The 17,998-nt window shown below is 46.8% G+C and overlaps 2 protein-coding genes across 4 annotated transcripts; one reads left to right on the top strand and one right to left on the bottom strand.

The window, feature by feature from the left end:
- Nucleotides 1-695: 695 nt before the first annotated feature.
- On the bottom strand, nt 696-3,247 carry LOC136576257 (SRSF protein kinase 1-like). Its single transcript, XM_066575412.1, has one exon. It carries the CDS (start codon nt 3,168-3,170, stop codon nt 1,395-1,397), a length of 1,776 nt encoding a protein of 591 aa, XP_066431509.1. The 5' UTR covers nt 3,171-3,247; the 3' UTR covers nt 696-1,394.
- A 243-nt stretch (nt 3,248-3,490) lies between these two features.
- On the top strand, nt 3,491-16,690 carry TRUB2 (TruB pseudouridine synthase family member 2). 3 transcript variants are annotated; one of them, XM_066575411.1, is made up of 10 exons: nt 3,491-3,585; nt 7,912-8,043; nt 8,914-9,044; nt 9,148-9,279; nt 9,395-9,469; nt 11,790-11,851; nt 11,979-12,060; nt 13,123-13,195; nt 14,098-14,234; nt 16,147-16,690. In XM_066575411.1, the coding sequence occupies exons 3-10, from the start codon at nt 8,927-8,929 to the stop codon at nt 16,434-16,436; spliced, it is 969 nt and encodes a 322-aa protein (XP_066431508.1). In that variant the 5' UTR covers nt 3,491-3,585; nt 7,912-8,043; nt 8,914-8,926; the 3' UTR covers nt 16,437-16,690. The 3 variants fall into 3 exon arrangements, with proteins under 3 accessions (XP_066431508.1, XP_066431506.1, XP_066431507.1); XM_066575409.1 differs by having other exon boundaries at nt 8,911-9,044; XM_066575410.1 differs by having other exon boundaries at nt 3,535-3,572; nt 8,911-9,044.
- The last annotated feature ends 1,308 nt before the right edge of the window (nt 16,691-17,998 follow it).

The following is a 17,998-nucleotide window of genomic DNA, read 5'->3' as shown; positions in this document are numbered from 1 at the left end:
GAACAGAAACCGCCCTGTAAATAAAGCCTTAGGGCGTTCTCACATGTGCATGACGGTACATTTCTGCACCCGAACTCCGCATCAATGATCACTACGATTCTATGAACAGAGTTGAAGAGACCCACGGTTGGACTGGGACACAATCGTAAAATGGGAGTAAAAAATGCGCCTATAATATGCACACGTGAAAGCTGCTTAAAGGGCCCATGGGCGTATTTTCTGTCCGTATTTCCTACTAACTGAATACTGATCCATTGAATTAAATTGGTGTATTCAGATATGCACAAGTGTAAAAAACGGAAAAGAAAAAAAAATTATATCGCACCATGTCCCATTGTAGTCCATATTCACAGACCCAAATAGCCCACGAAAGAGTCTATGGGGAGCATAAAAACAGTGAATATGGGTTTTACATGTCACTATTTTTTTCCCCCGCATGTAGCCAGAATACGATATGGAAAATAAGGGGACATCAATTTGCCCTCCCTTTGCATAAGTGAAAGACGTAGCGAATACGTATGCAACACACACCAAATATATGGACCAAATGCCCATGTACATGAGCCTATATGTAAATCCATAGAGTACATAACCAAAAGCGCTCATGGCGGCAGCTGGCAGAGACCCAAGTAATACAAGCGACTCCACAAACCTAAAGCGCTCTTATTCTAAAGGGCCGTCGCTACAGGAAGACCTTCAGTGGCAACAGTATTTTATTCCTTAAATCTGATAATACATCACATATTAAAACATGGTCAAAAGGAAAAAAACGTATCACGAATCGCATATGGAAGAAATGTGATGTATAACTGCCGGACTGTCTCACCGCAGCCTCTACGTAGGTCAGACAACACGAAAAATAGAGAAGAGACGAATAACATAAAGAGCCTTCAAAACGGACCCACAAACATCCGAAACAGGAGAACAAAAAGGGACATAAAAAGAATGTAAAAACGGCGAATCTGACCGAAGTCCTGGAAGCTTTTCTCTTCGTATCACCCCAATCTGCATAGCATCATCATACTACTGAAGGGGGTTAAGAAAAAAAAACGTATACCAATTAGAAACTCATCAACGGTAATTATTCTCTCTGCCGATAAATATTTCATCCGCTAGAAATACGAAACGGGACACAACGTCACTTCAGGGCGCTCTTACTTCCATCAAACTAAAGAAAAGATGATTCGAATCCCTTAACTTCACCGTAAAACAATGGATCCCCCCCCCCCCCCATCGTCCAGTTCTAACATCCCTGCCGACCGCTCATCCGAGGAATTCATAACAGTACAAAGGAGTTCTCAGTCTGCCATCCGTTGTCACGCCATTGACGTTCCACCGACGGTAGTAGAAGGATAGCCCTTTGTAAAGCCGAAGGTGGAACATGCCGGTGTCCATCACTGCAGCCATGGGTGACGGAGGCAATGCGCTGCGGTAGCCCGCTTCTCAGGGACCAACTCTAACATGGGCAACAGAAAGTCCGTAAAGCCGGTGGCATCCTCCTCGGACCACTCGTACTTTTCCTTCAGGACGTCGGCCAGACCCCACGGCTTCAGCTTTGAAATGTGTTTCAGGTCACCTTTTTTGGTAAAGAATTCCTTAGAGTGTTTTCCGGCGGCGATGAGTTTGCGTGGAATCTGACCCAAGAGCTCGATGATGAGTGCGATGTGGTCTTCATCGCGGGAGTAATCCTCACCGGAGTGAGGCTCGAACAAGTAATCTCCGGTGGCCAACTCAAACGCCATGCAAGCCGTGCTCCAGATATCGGCAGGGGTGCTGTAGCCCGAGCCAAGGAGGACTTCCAAGCATCGGTACTGCCGAGTCTGGATGTCCTCTGTGAAGTGCTTGTGTACCCAGCAGGCATTGCCCAGGTCAGCCACCTTCACTCTGATTTTATCAGCATTCTGGGGTTCGAGAGGATTTAACAGGAAGTCCGAAGCGGTCGTTTTTCCGTCGCCCATTAACGCAGCCTCATTCTCCTCTTCTTCTTTCGCGGCGGGTTCTTTCTGTTCCTCACCAGCTTCTTCTGGTGGCCGGCAGATCTCCTCGCTGTCACTTTGCTCTGGTGGTTGGGTGCCCGGTGGTGGTGGGCACGGATCGCCCTCTGGGGAGTCAGGGTTGGAGGTTTTATCTGTCGCACCAGGATGGGGGAAGCTTGGAGACAAGGAGCCGGCATTGGTTAGGCTGTCAGAAGACGTCTCGGATGGAAGTCCGTTGAGGGTCAGTTCTGATTCTTGGTTGGGTGTTGGAGACTCGGCCAAGTCTTGAGGCTGAGCGGCCTCTTCGTCTTCCACTTCCATCCCCACTATCTCTTGCACCCGTTTTTCCATCAGCTCGGCTTGTCGCTTCTGTTTCTTTTTCAGCTTCTTCTTCTTGTTCTTCGTCAGTTTGGTGGAGGCTTTGGGCGGCGGCGCGGTACTCACCACCGAACCGGATGGAGGCGGAGCGCCGGAGCGGAGCCACTGCGTGGCGTCACACGCCAGCCTGCGGATGTAGGACTCGTCCACGCACAGCAGGATGTTCTCCGGCTTCAGGTCGGTGTGGATGATCTTACACTTGGTGTGCAGGTAGTCCAGGCCCTGGAGGACCTGGCGGATGATGCTGCGCACGCCCGGCAGCGGGATGCCCTGGTAGTTGGACTTGATGATCCACTTCAGCAGGTGGTGCCCCAGGACCTCGAAGACCATGCAGACGTGGGAGCCGTTGGCGCCGGAGATCTTGAAGTCATCGAGGAGCTGCACCACCCGCTCCCGGCCCTCATCGTCGGGGTCGGTGTCCCTGACGGCCCGCAGCAGTCGGATCTCGTCCAGCGCGGTCTCGGTGTAGTGCTCCGCGCTCTTCACCACCTTGAGTGCCACAAACTGCTTGGCCTGCAGGTCCCAGCACAGCCACACGGTGGAGAAGTGGCCCCAGCCCAGCTTCCTGATCACGTGGTAACGGTTGTTGAACAGGTCCCCGATCTTCACCCGGTGATAGCCGCCCTTACAGTAATCGTTAGGGTCCTCCTGCTCCTCGTCGTCACTGCCCAGGATCTCCTCCTCCTCTGGCGGGTCTTCTGCGGGAGGCTCTGGGGCAGCGTTGCGCGGCTGAGCCGCTTCGGCCGGTTTCTTAATGATTTTCTTGGTTTTCGCCCGTTTCTTACGAGCCTGTAGCGCCAGCACTTTCCTCTCCATGTTCTTAGCCGGTCAGCGGAAGAGACATGCGCGGTGACCTCTAACCTCTCTAACTTTTCCCCGTCCCGCCTAAGCGCCGACTCTCTCAGGAAACGCCCACTACCCTTACGTCACTCCCTTCAGTCACGCTCCTTCACCGACTAACACGTCCTCAAACTCCGCCTCCTCCATAACAGCGGCCTCGCGGCACGCCCCCTTAGTTGACGTCATCGGCACCGCCCACGGCAGGCAACGCGAGATTCGTCTTCCCAACCTTTCACATTGTCACGTGTTTCATGAGAAATGGGCGGGTCGCTGTGTGACACCGGAAGTGAATCATGGTGACCAATAGCGGTTGATGCGAACTTCGAGGAAGCGGAAGCTGCTGCGGGGAGCAGTGTGACTTGTGCTGAGGACATGGAGGTAGATGTGTGCTGTAAGTGGTGTTACAGTGTCACGTGTGCAGCTCGTGCAGATGCTGGAGGGGCTTTCCTACTTACAATAAATGCATTTTTGTAGCTTTCTCCTGTGTGTTAAAGGGGCTGCCTGGTTACTGAATAGGGCTGATCCCTCTGCAGGGTGACAGCCCTTCAGATATTTGTAGACAGCTATTAAGTCTCCTCTCAGCTAAACATTCCCGATCCTTTAACCCCTTAGTAATCAAGCTTTTTTTGTTTATTACTATTCTATTGTTTTCCTCCTGAAATTCTGCCATCATTGGGTGCGTCTTGTTTCTCCGGCGCACAAACGAACAAAAATGACATGATCACTTTATTCTGTGGGTCAGTACGATTACTACGATACCAGACTTGTATAGTTTTTTTTTGGGGGGGGGGGTTTACTTTTTTTTAAAAATATTTAATTTTTTAAAATTATTTTCTGTGCGCAATAACTTTTTTATTTTTCCGTTGACATAGTTGTGCGGGGCTCATTTTTTGCGGGACGTCCTGTAGTTCGCATCGGTACCATATTGGAATACATATGACTTTTTGATCGCTTTTTATTGCATTTTTTTCTTGAAAACGGGGTGACCAAAAAAGTTCATTTTTGTTATCCATTTATTTTTTTCTGACTACATTTATCATGTGGGGTAAATAATGTTTTATCTTTATCAGACTTTTACGATCGCAGCGATACCAAATATTTATTTCTGAGTTATTAGATTCTATTATTATAAATATGGCAAAAGGTTTTTTGTTTTTAACTTTTATTACTTCTGTTCTAATAATTAGCAAAATGTTATTGATCTTATTTTTACTCCCCCACACCCCCAACCTGGGGGACCACAACTTGCAATACTTTGATCGCTCCTGCAGTATGATGTAATGCCATAGCATTACATCATACTGCTCTTGGGCAGGTAGTCTATCAAGCCACCCCACAGGGATGGCTTCAGAGGCATACTGCCATGACAACCTTGGGGCCTTCCAGAAGGCCCTCCAGCTGCCATGACACCAGCATGGCTCCCTGTGACCTCATCGTGGGGGCGCGTAGGAGACCCTCGAACATTGCTCGGGGGATTTAAATGTCGCTGTTAGAATTGACAGCATTTAAAGGGTTAACAGTTACGTGGCTCATCGCAGCTGTTGCCGCCAGGTGTCAGCTGTAATAAACAGACAGCACCTGGGATGTATGAATGGAGGTCGCAGTACGATCTCCCTTCATACACATCCTATGTCTGCAGGACGTAAAAACACTGTAGGGCCATCACTAAGGGGTTAACCATTCCTCATAGGACATGATTTGCAGACCGCTCACCATCTTGGTAACTCTTCTCTGAACTTACTCCAGTTTGTCTATGTCTTTTTTAAAGTGTGGTGCCCAGAACTGGACACAGTATTCCAGATGAGGTCTGACTAAGGAAGAGTAGAGGGGGATAATGACCTCACGTGATCTAGACTCTGTGCTTCTCTTAATACATCCCAGCCGCTATACGCTGCCCCTCTGATGCATTGGTTTACAGTGCATCACTGCATATTGGTGTAATTCCGCATCTGGTTAAGATGGTGCATTTCGTCCGGGTGCTTTTACGCTGATAGCTACATTGACTTCTATGGGAGCCTGTGACAGCTGCCGGAGAAGGGAGGTGGGAGCAGCATGACTGCTAAACTCCCACCCCATTCCTTGCTCCTCTCTGCTTGTTTGCAATGGGTGGGGATGAGCTAAGCTCCACCCCATCCCGCCGCCACCCAATGCTGGCTACGACAGGGGGCGGAGAGGGGGTAGGATCTTGGCACACTAGCTCCTGACTTTTCCCACTTCCATTGCCAAGAGATGGCAAGGGGGACAGTTTAGCAGAGCTAAGCTGTCTCCCCCCACCCAACAGCATATTGGCCTTGGCATATATGCGCCGGGCCAAGGCCATCTGAACAGATGCACAAACGTTAGATTTGTGCGCCCGTTCACGAGTTTTTTCTGTTTAATTGATTTGTGTGAAGAGGCTCTGAATTCTAAAAGTTATTTTCTAACTGGACAACCCCTTTTAATAATCATCATATTGCAGGAAGGTGCCCTGAGGTGAGCACAGGTGAAAGCAGCCTAAGAAAAGGCACACAAAGTGGCATTAGAAGTGGAATTTAAAGGGTTAAATGCGTTTGTGCGTTGGCAGCGTTGGGGTGTCCTGCATCAAATACAAAACCGGCAGTTTATCAGATCAATAAAAAGTGGCCTTTTGCCCACTTTGATGCCAGGCTTATCTCAATCTTATTTGCTACAAGGACTCTCCCTCTGTATGCTGGCAGGGTTAGATCAGAGGACCAAACCCATCTAATCCTTTATTGGGTCATGTTTTCAGGGTTTCCTCAGTGTTGCACAGGTGATGTAATTATTGTCGGTGCCTCAGACATTGCTACACGTGTTCTTACCATAGGATATCCTGAAAACCTGACCTGTTGGGGGCGCTGAGGACTGGAGTTGAGATACACTGCTTTCAGTCGCACTCTTATGCGCCCCTTTTAATGGCTGGTTTTTTGTCCTAGTTTACTTTCTGACGCCGTTTTCAGCCGTGCTCCCCTCCGGCCGCCTCTCTGCATTATATTTTATTATTAAAATAAGTTCATTAATGCACAAAGAAAAAACAAGATGGAGAATGAGAAACCAAGTGGGGAGCTCATACCCACGAGCGGCGCAGGATACGCCTGCGGATTTACGCTGCATGAGTATCGCGATTAAAAACAGAAAGGTGCCTGCTGATGATCGCAGACTTCCGTGGTCTCCATATAGCTATATTAATGGAGACCTCCTGCAGCGTACATCCGTGGCAAATAGAACATGCCATGATTTATTTCCTGCTGCGGAAATCCGCAGTAGAATTCCGCAGGTGAATGTTGGCAGGCAGTAAGCCATTAGGTTCAATAGAACTTAATAGCTGCGGAATTCACGCGCGGGAAACGCGGTAGAAATCCGTCCGTGGGCATTCACCCTGCGAGTTGTAGTTTGTAGTGAGTCCGAGGCTGATTTATATCTAGATACTCTGTGAGTCATGTTGTGATTTACAGTGAATGCGCATTATGTGTGTATTTTTTGCAGTGTAGTTGCAGCAAGGTCGGTAAGACTTTAAGTCGGTTGTTCACTTCTAAACTATAGACGGTCTATTGATCAGCAACTCGCTGGGCCAGTGACGGACCCCTGCAGATCTCCTGTAAACAGCCCACTGTGAGCGTCGTCCCTCTCGTCCGTACTCTGTGAGCGTCGTCCCTCTCGTCCGTACTCTGTGAGCGTCGTCCCTCTCGTCCGTACTCTGTGAGCGTCGTCCCTCTCGTCCGTACTCTGTGAGCGTCGTCCCTCTCGTCCGCACGCTGTGAGCATCGTCCCTCTCGTCCGCACGCTGTGAGCATCGTCCCTCTCGTCCGCACGCTGTGAGCATCGTCCCTCTCGTCCGCACGCTGTGAGCATCGTCCCTCTCGTCCGCACGCTGTGAGCATCGTCCCTCTCGTCCACACGCTGTGAGCATCGTCCCTCTCGTCCGCACGCTGTGAGCATCGTCCCTCTCGTCCGCACGCTGTGAGCATCGTCCCTCTCGTCCGCACGCTGTGAGCATCGTCCCTCTCGTCCGCACGCTGTGAGCATCGTCCCTCTCGTCCGCACGCTGTGAGCATCGGCCCTCTCGTCCGCACGCTGTGAGCATCGGCCCTCTCGTCCGCACGCTGTGAGCATCGTCCCTCTCGTCCGCACGCTGTGAGCATCGTCCCTGTCGTCCGCACACTTTGTTTTTTCCTCGCATAGATTAACCTGGTTTGCAGACTTCGAATTCTGCGGCTAGTCTGCCCGGTGTGGCGTTACCTGTGGATTCACTTTGTAGTCCAAGTGACTCATTGAAGATTTACAGCACAAAGTGACAACGTGCCCTGAATTTACAAATGGCATCACAGGTTAATGTACGATGCAGATTTTCTCTGCTGCGTGTGGATAAGATTTGAAGTTTCATCCACTGTGTGGCGCTATAACACCCTGGGGGTTTACTGCAGGCAGTTGTGTGGCGGAAAGTCTGCAGCGTACTTGCAACGTGTTAACATGCTTTTTGAAGTGCATGGGGGCAAAAAGGGCTTCCATGTAATGAATGGGCCTGTGTACTCGGAGCCCCGCAAGTGTCAAACACATCACTGAAAGTAGCCTGATTGGTAAACTGATATAGTCAGAATCCCATTCATTGCATGGAAGGTATTGTAGGCTAAGAGTCTTAATAAAATAGTAACCTTTCTGCAAGGTGTGACCATGACCTACAGAAGCGCTCTGTTTGATTTTTTAATTGTTTCCTCGTCAGATAACACATAAAGCACGGATTGGCTCGCCTGCAGTCTTTTTGAGAAGAGATCTGCTCTGATCCCGGCCACCCGTACGTCACATGACCACTGCACCAACTCCAGTCCCGCAGCATCTGCTGTGTTGACCACAAGTAAGTCTCCTTATGCAAGTCCATGAGATTCACATTGAAGTTGCCACAGTCGTAGATAGTAGAGATGAGCGGGCTTACTCGGTAAGGCGATATACTCGAGAGAGAGCATCGTCTTTTTCGAGTACCTGCTGGCTCTTCCTGAAGATTCAGGGGGGCCCCAGGGGTCGGGGGGGGGGGGGGGGGGAGCGGGGAGGAGAGTAACAGAGATCCCTCTCGCTCTCCCTCCCGATTCCCTATGCAACCCCCCACTCACCCCCGCAGCCCCCCTGAATCTTCAGGGACAAGCCAGCAGGTACTCGAAAAAGGCGATGCTCTCTCTCGAGTATATCGCCTTACCGAGTATGCTCGCTCATCTCTAGTAGATAGGCATTCCTTCCCTCAGGCCAAGATTGTTTGCTACCCTAGCCTTGTATCTAAAAATCTTGGACAAAGGCCTCCTGCACACGGGCGGAAATTCCGCGACAGGATTCCCCGCAGAATTTCCGCCCGTGTCCGCCTGCATAGGATTGCATTACAAAACGCAATCCTATGCAGACGGCCGCGATTTGTCCATGTGAAAACACACACGGAAAACAAATCACGGCATGTTCTATTTCTGTGCGGGCCGGCGCATAGCAGGAGACGGAAGACACTGAGAGCAGGTGAGCCGCAGGTCTCTGCAGCGGCATGGGTCCGCATCCTGCTGCAAAAATTCTCACAGCGACATCCGACCTGGCCGTCTGCAGGCAGCCAAATAGAGTGGCTTGTTGGTGCTCCCCTCGTACGCAGTGTCTAGTCCACATGCCAGAATTCCCCCTTTGTCCCTTTCTATGCACCAGCCTATAGTCACAGATGGAAATAAGCAATAATCTGCTGCTCTCTTCTCAGCAGTTGATGCTCAGCCATGGCGCTTTCTGCAGCATCAGCATTTCGAGCATTACATGGAATATTTGCAATATATAAACCTCCTGCGGTGCACTGGAAGTCAGTACGAGACACCATAGAGATGAAGCTGTTGCAAGGTACTTCTGCTATCATGATACAACTACGTTCAGCTTTACATTTGAAGCTTATTGGCTGTCTGATTAGATGTAAGTAAAGTTAATGGTTAGTTTGTTCCTGTAGAACTGAACTCCCTGAAGCAACCGGCACCTCGCCAGAAGATCCTCTTCCTGCCACAAAGTCACGAGAGCAGCAGTGGGGTGGAAATAACCAAAGTGGTCACCTCCGTTCCGGCCCTGCTGGATCATATACTGGGTTGGTACCAAACTCTCAAAATCTCTCTAGTGAGTTGTTCTTTAGATATACTGACAATACTGTATATATTATATAGAAATGATTGATGTCATGTTTCTTACATGTGACTTCACAGTTAGAGGACCATCCTTCACTCACCTGAAGGTCGGCGTGGGACACAAGCTGGATATGAAGTCATCAGGAGTCTTTGGTGAGCTTCTTATTCCTTTAATGTATGCCATATAATGTGTAAGGTTATATTCACACGGGTGAGCAGGGTATCAGACTGAGAAGCTTGGTCCAATATTGCGCTTACCACTGTGCGTTCTTCACGCCAGCGCAAGGTATTTTTAATTTAAAACCGCCTTGCATCACTTCTGTGCACTTGCGATCCTCAGGCGCGTGTATCACGCACGTCAGGGGATCACAAGTGTTTCCCATTGATTTGAATGTGAAACATCGCAGAGTATGTGACTGCCTTGGGAAGTCTTTTAACGTTTCATTGAAAACAATGGGTGAGGTGTTTCGTGCGAACGGCCAAAGATAGAACGTGGTGTGGTTTTTTTTTTCCATGGTAACGGACAGGACACGCGCACACAAATTTTTTTCACATTTTTTTTTTAAAGTATATTTTTGTCTGAAAATTTAAAAATAGCTATAGGTAGTTAAACTATGCGCTGTGACAAATGTATCTATGTCAAACCTACCTCCTAACTTTCTATCAACTCTTAGTAAATGACACGTGACTTTTAGTAACAGACAGGACATGCAAATGAATAGCAATTGCAGAATGCTTGGTTTTTTTTCCCAAAATTTCTGTCCTAGTTAATATATAATCAAGACACTTTCGCATTATTTTCAGTATACTCTTAAAAGATTGTCTGTTTTGTACTTGTTCTGATCTGTTATAAACAGCCCTAATGTATTTTTTCATATGGTAACAGACAGGACATATGGGTAACAGACAGGACATATGGGTAACAGACAGGACATATGGGTAACAGACAGGACATATGGGTAACAGACAGGACATATGGGTAACAGACAGGACATATGGGTAACAGACAGGACATATGGGTAACAGACAGGACATATGGGTAACAGACAGGACATATGGGTAACAGACAGGACATATGGGTAACAGACAGGACATATGGGTAACAGACAGGACATATGGGTAACAGACAGGACATATGGGTAACAGACAGGACATATGGGTAACAGACAGGACATATGGGTAACAGACAGGACATATGGGTAACAGACAGGACATACGGGTAACAGACAGGACGTGTTTGAATGTAAACTTACTAAAAATAAAAAATATATATATAATTTTTTTTTAAAGATGTTCTATTCAGTTACAGGTAACTGCAATATGTATGAACCTTATAAGACTTAAATTAGGAACTTTCTTGGTAACAGACCGGACATCTAGTTGGTGGGCTATTGATTCTACTATAAATTACATAATAGAACAAATATAATAAGTTACATTACCTCGCTGGCTTATTTTTGGTTAGATATGTTAGTTAAAAACATCTACTCACTTCTATACTGAAATGCAGACTGAATAAATCTTTCTCTTCAATCTGTCGAAACTTGTGGAAACGCGTGTATACTTTCATAGTCAAGTTTGAGTGCAGTATTAGATATGATTTTGTTAGAAGAAATGTCTGAGAATAGTAAAATATACTCATAAAAACATAAAGCATCAAAAAATATTAACATAAATATATATTTTTTTTTTTCAAAAATTCCATCTTAAATGGAATGAGCCCCCTGCAAAAATCACTCGTGATTAAAGTCTATCCAAAAGAATGGATTTCACAAAACTGACATGAGATTCTCACCCATATGAATAAGCCCTAAGAGTAGGAAAGCTTCTCAGCCGGTCAATAGGCCAGTGACATGAGTGTATTGATGACTGATGTGCTGGCCTGACCACTGGTATCATGATCTGCGAATCATAGATTTCTAGAATGCTCAGAGTTGGGGTCAGGCTGGGACACTCATCACTAAATGCGGCTGGAATACGCTCGTGTGTCACTGGCCTAAGGCTGTAGTCAGCTTGTGTTCCTTCATGCGGGATTCCCACAGCGGAGTTCGACCCGGTGACCCCTGCTTACCTGTCCGGCCGCTTCTGTTCAGCACTGCAGATGTGCCATCCTGCACTCCGTTGCGCACACGTAGTAGGCGCCATCGCTCTGCAATGATGTAGATCCCACGATACCTCTGCAGTGCTTGTTGCAGAAGTGATGTAGGACAGCTTCCATTGACCTCAATGGAAGCCAGCCATGCACAGCCCACACAAAATCGCAGCATGCTGTGATTTCTTCTCTGCAAGCAGAAAATCGCAATCGATTTCAGCTCGTGGAGATGAAATGGCGTTTTGCCATCCCATGCATCCAATGCAAATCCGCCTATGTGCAGGAGGCCTAAGTCACTGGGCTAGCTGCTGCTACTGATTCCACCCACTTATTGAGGCTTGCTAATTTTTTCTGATGTTTTTTATGTAATTTATCTTCCAGTGATTGGAATCGGAAATGGTAACAAACTTCTTGCTGACATGTATGATAACCATTATACCAAGGTACGATCACGTATGGGTTGTGTAGGTTACATACTCCTTAGAGAGGATGAAAAATAAAAAATAGTAATTTTATTCTAGCTCTGCCTTCTTGTATTATGATGTTTTACAATTTTGTTTCCTTTCAAAGGACTACACTGTGTCTGGTGTGTTTGGTAAAGCCACAGAAGAGTTTTCAGATGCTGGAAAAGTAATTGAGAAGACGACCTACAGTGAGTGTCCTTAATTAAGAGATTTGCATTTGAGCGTCCTGGTGCCAGCGGTGGAGTACAGGTGTTAACAAGCCTTGTGGTCCTCGCACAGGTTGCACTGGGTGTGCACGGCCGCGGCAGGGAGTTGGATGACTGTATCACTGCTGACTATGGGGGGGATGATTTGTATATTTGAATGGCAACTCTCTGGGGTACATATAATGTGTTGTATAACTTACTACATTTTTTGGGGGGGGGGGGGAGATGGAAAAACCATCCAGAAATTCCACCATTGTTTTGGGGTTTTGTTTTAATGGCGTTCATCAATCAGTAAAAATAAGACGATAATCTTCTGATATGGATCAGCACGATTGCTGTGATATCAAGTTTGTATAGATTTTGGCCCCCTGTCCACGGGCGTTGTGGTATACTGCGGTGGATCACTGCCGCGGGGGCCACCGCCTGGGAGCAGGAGCCAGCAGATAGCTGACCGCGGAGAATCACTATGATTCTCTGCTCGTGGATAGGGGGCCGGTGCTTTCCATAGCAACGCTATGAAAAGCTTCAGACAGCGTGATTCGCTGGCGATTTACCGCCGCCGAAATCCCTGCCCTGGACAGGGGGCCTTTATTATTTTTTACTTCACTTTTAAAGACAAACAGTTGACTCTGCATTGCCGCATTCTAAGGGCTCATTCACACGGATGTAGGTGTCTGGCATATCGGGCTCTTATTTTGCATGAGGTTAAAATACACAGTACACAGCAAATACGCATATACATACATATCTGCTGTGCATGTTAAATGCCCATATTGGTTGCATTGGTGCGGATTACACACCAAAATGGGACATGCTGGGTTTTATTTTTAACGCGCACGTTTTTATTATGCACGTTTTAAAGGCAGGATACATAACCTTCTGCTAGATGGAGGAGCTACAAGTAGGGCAAGGTACAATGCATTCCTTTGGATGGATCTCTAGAAGGCACCGATCGCCTCCTAGGACAGTATTTGACTGTTTTACTATTATTACTGTGTTATGTGAATTCATTGGATATAGCATGATCCCCTTTTCCTCCCACAGACCACATTACAAGAGACAGATTGGAGCGAGTCTTGGCCATGATTCAGGGGACTAACCAAAAGGCATTGATCATGTGAGTCTATACACCATTTTGTACATAAAAAAATAAAGTTTTAATGGTGCAGTATGTAACAGTTGGATACCAATGTGGGTGTTTTTTTCTTTATTTGGTTCTTAAATCTCTTACCCAAAAGTTTTTACTTGGCAGTTTATGGCTGTATTTACAAAGGCGAGCGCAATATCTGTGCAAGAACATTGGACCTATCGCAATCGCTGACCTACGATTTTACATACATGTGTAATGCATTTTGTATGAAATATGCACAATATGCATTAGATGTACACAGAGGTTCAAAGATATGGAAAAACCGGCCATGGCAGATGGGTGGTTTGCTAGATCGTTGACCATTGGCTGCAATGACTCAGGTATTGCGCTCCTCAGCACAACCTCTGTCCGCTACTTGCATGTTAATCTTGCAGCCTGTAACAGAGAAAATTGATAACTCGCATTAAAACGCAGATTTGGATTCCTCAACAAATTCTCCTATCAGTTACATATATAACATGCACCCTTTCCCATTTGAAAATATCAACATGGTTCCAAGATAGCGACTTCCAAAATGGCCGCCCTTCTCCTTAGCAACATGCCACACACAGGTTGGCATTCCCAACCACAGTTTTCCATGTTATCTGAAACCTATAATACTACATGACAAATAAGCGATCACTTCTACAACCGTCTGCTGGCCTGAGTTGGTATAGAAAAGCTACACATGGCAGATAGTTGTTGCCGACTCTGCTGTCATTTGAAAGTTTTTTTCTGCCATCCACAACTTTGTCCAAGAAGGCATATTTGCTACACCGCCATAAATACATGCAAAGTGACAACAAAGGCAGCCTTTTATAAATGTCACAAAAATGCTTCCTATGTAGTTCTGTCAAAAACCTATAATTCCCTCTCTGGTTCTATTCCAGGCACAGTCGCATGGATTTAAAGAGCCAGGAGGCTTATGAAATGGCAGTACAAGGCAATCTCCGGCCAATGGAGAAATCGCCACCTCTCCTACTTGGAGTACGATGTGTGGAGTTTTCCCCACCCAACTTCACATTAGGTAAGACTGCTATTGTCCTAATAGGCCGATGGACAGGACAGACAGAGTAAAGCAGTACAGTGACATCATTACATAATAGGATCACATGATTCACATCACACTTTTTTGCTATACCTGTTTTGGATATTGTTTTCTTATCTAAAAAGGCATATAGAAACGTATACTATGATGTTTCTCTAGCATGAGCACATATGTTGGGTCTATATATTTACTAACCTAAGGCCTCCGGCGAGTCACCCGATGCGGTCTTCCTGCAGGGACCTTCTCCAGCTTCTGCACATGCGCCTTCTGGAAAAATGGTGGACGCAGGTGCAAAAGCCGGGGATGGCCTAGGAAATTGAAAATCTTGCTCCCGGCTACAAAAGGTAGCCTGAAGCAGTGACTGAAGGCCCTGGTGAGCAGTCCCCGGTCATGTGATCACTGTTTAGTAAGGTAAAAAAACATAATGGTAATGGCGTCACCGTGACTTTCTAGATCACGGGTCCAATGCTCCCTGTTTACAACAGACTGTTGACTGCACAAGTGGTCACCCTACGTTATTGTGACCAAAAGATAACAATCTAAAGGCCCATTTAGAAACAACGATTATCGCTTAAATTAGCTCAAAAGCCATCTTTTGAGCGATAATTGTGTAACTGCGCTGCCATTGTGCAGTTTTCGTTAAGCCGTCGCTGATCATTTTCTTTCAGCGTGCTGAAAGACAACGATCAGCTTTATCAGGAGTTCACAGCGGGATACAGCTGATACTATTGTTTCAGCTGGTATCCTGCTCCCTGAAGAACAGAGCGGTCCAGCTGTGTTCTTTATACTCCACAGGGGCGCACAGCTGTATACCAGCTGAGCGCTCTGTAAACAGCTGGGGTATGAAGAACACAAGGTCGTCCAGTGTAAATGCATGACTGCTTACAGTGAATAGAGGCGGGCGGGAGGACGCGGTGTCCGGCATCGTTTGACAGCTCATCCCATGTAAATGGGGCTTTAGTATACAGATAGTCCCCTACTTGCGAACATTCGACTTACGAATTTCGCAAGATACGAACAATAATGTAATTCTATGGCATTACATCATACTGTGCAGGGACCGGACAGGCTTCTATCAAGCCTGATAGAAGCCTGTCCGGTCACATCGCGGTTGCTGGGCAGCCGGGGGCCCTCTGAAAGGCCCTAGGGCTGTCTATGCAGAGCGCCTAGCAAGCCGTACGCTTGATGGGCACTCTGCATAGGCAGCCCTGGGGCCTTTCAGGAGGTCCCCGGCTGCCTAGCAACCGCACAGCGTCCCGCGATCTCATTGTGGGACGCTGTACGGGCCCCCTGAACGTCGGGTGCAGGCTGTTTCTTACAGCGGGCACCCGGCGGCAGCAGTTCCGACGAGCCGTGCCGCTCGTCAGAACTGTTAACACTTTAAATACTGCTGTCAGAGCGGTATTTAAAGTGTTAACAGTCCCGACAAGCGTCACGGCTCGTCGGAACTGCTGCCGCTGGGTGCCCGCTGTAAGAACAGCCGGCACCCGACGTTGTATGGAGCGGGATCCACCCGCGATCCCCTCCATACAAGCATTTGTTTGGACTTGCGAACAAAACGGACTTGCGAACAGGTTCCTGGAACGGAACCTGTTCGCAAGTAGGGGACTAACTGTAGTCTGAGGCACCACTGATCCCATGTACTCCATAATGTATGGCAAAAGTCTACACTTCTTATAGACAGCAACATTTTCTATATAATATATACGTTTTGTTTTTTGATACTATATTCTATAAAACGCCCAGTTCAGCAATTTGTATAGATTGTATATGCAACGCCGACCCTAAGTGATTATAAAACTACTTATTTTTTTTTTAGTATGGTGATAGCATTAAAATAACATAGTCTGTGTAACACCGATTATAAACCAAACGTTTTCTCTCCCTTCAGAGATCCGGTGTATGCATGAGACCCAGCAATATCTGCGCAAACTAATTCATGAGATTGGCTTAGAACTAAGATCCTCTGCAGTCTGCACAAAGGTGCGCCGCTTACGAGACGGACCATTCACTTTGGAGTGTGCCTTGACACATGGACACTGGGATCTGAACAGTATCACTAATGCAGTTAGGGAATGCAGCGCTATAGCTACAGAATTACGTAAAGATGATGCGAACCTGATCTGGGAGAAGCGTCCTAATGAAGATTCACTGGATAATGAAGGGAGAAGCTTACAGTGATGTGAATTGGGGAGAACTCCTAATGCCTTTATCAGCTGCTCCGGTTTTCATTAGCTGTTCGTATCCAACGATCCTTCCTGTCTGCTCACTGTGAAGAATGGGTTATGTTTTGCTACATTCACCTCTATTGCTTGACCCAGGCCGGGTCCCTCCAAGTCTTGGTTGGACAGGGAATCTTCAGTTCTATAAACCACGAGTATTTACATTTACTTTTATAATTTAATTTGTTGTTAATTAAAAATATATTAAAATATGTCAGACTTTTAGATGATCTATAAAATCTCATTGAAATCTATGGGAATATGATGTCTATAGCAATCCTTGCATCAGCCGGGCATCACTGGTCACCTACTTGCTGAGCTCTGTCAGACCACAGATTACTGCCATGTAGATAACTCTAGAATACTTTAACCCCATAACACTCGATGGCATACAGTTTGGGGTTTGTATGAGGGTGAATCGGGGGTCAATCACGCTCCATAGGAGGTTTCTTACAGCCCACACCCGCCTGCAGCAGCTCCGATCAGCCCGGTCACTGATTACAGCTGTTAACTCTCTGAATGCCACTGTCTATTCTGACAGCGACATTAAACCCTTTCCAATCCAATTTGTATCCTGGTTTTCCTAGGGGGCTTACTCTCTTTCTGCTCTTATACAACAGCGCTATATGCTGGCTAAAACCAGTACTGCATGAGATGACAAGTTGGATAGGCTCCGACAGCAGAGAGGCTGGCAATATACAGTAAGGGAACCCCCTGACCAATGTCTACCAACATCAGAGCTGTACAGCCTTAAATCATAATGTCTTTAGACATCAGACAGTGGATTGGAAAGGGTTAAATGCCCCAACTGATGTTCTGGGGAGCCAAATCACCACCCCACAAGGAGATTGTGCGTTGTCGCGCAATTGCCACAGCCCCTGGGGCTGCCATTGCGGACTGCCTGTGGTTTCGTAGATTGCGCTATAATGTAATACTATAGTATTACATCATACTGCAGGAGCGAATAAACGATCTTGCCCACTTATGGGGACTTAAACTGATTTTAGTTTTTTTTTTTTCTTTTTTAAGCTTTATTAAATAAAAAAAAAAAGACACTTGCAATATTTATAATAAAAAAACCAAACATGTTTGGTATTCTGTGTCCATAAGACAGGACGAGTGTCAGGCAAATGATGCCCAACACTCGTCCCTGTGTTTCCTCGTTTCCGTGCTCCTGCAGGGGGGCGGGGCAGTGCAGGATATTTCTCTCCTCTCGCTCCCCCGCCTGCCTCCATTGAGCTAATACAGCGGCTGTTCACTACTGAATGGTGGCTGTTTAAACCAAACTATGAACTGCTGTATGCAGTTCCCGGTCACATGACCACTGTTATCCAATGGATAATGACGATTTATGTAAAGTGAAAAGAAAATGTTAAAAAAAAAAGTTTACATTTCATCTCCCCTCACAGGATCATATCTGTGAATGAGGATGAAATTAAGTACCTAAGGCCTCCGGATTTATCCGCGGACCTTACCCTGGCTTCTGCGCACGCACCTGTTACCAAATAGTGCACGCATGCG

The sequence above is a fragment of the Eleutherodactylus coqui genome, chromosome 8 (assembly GCF_035609145.1).
Source record: "Eleutherodactylus coqui strain aEleCoq1 chromosome 8, aEleCoq1.hap1, whole genome shotgun sequence".
Taxonomy (NCBI): Eukaryota; Metazoa; Chordata; class Amphibia; order Anura; family Eleutherodactylidae; genus Eleutherodactylus; species Eleutherodactylus coqui.
The sequence above is the reverse complement of the archived record's forward strand: the minus strand, read 5'-3'. Positions and strand labels throughout refer to the sequence as shown.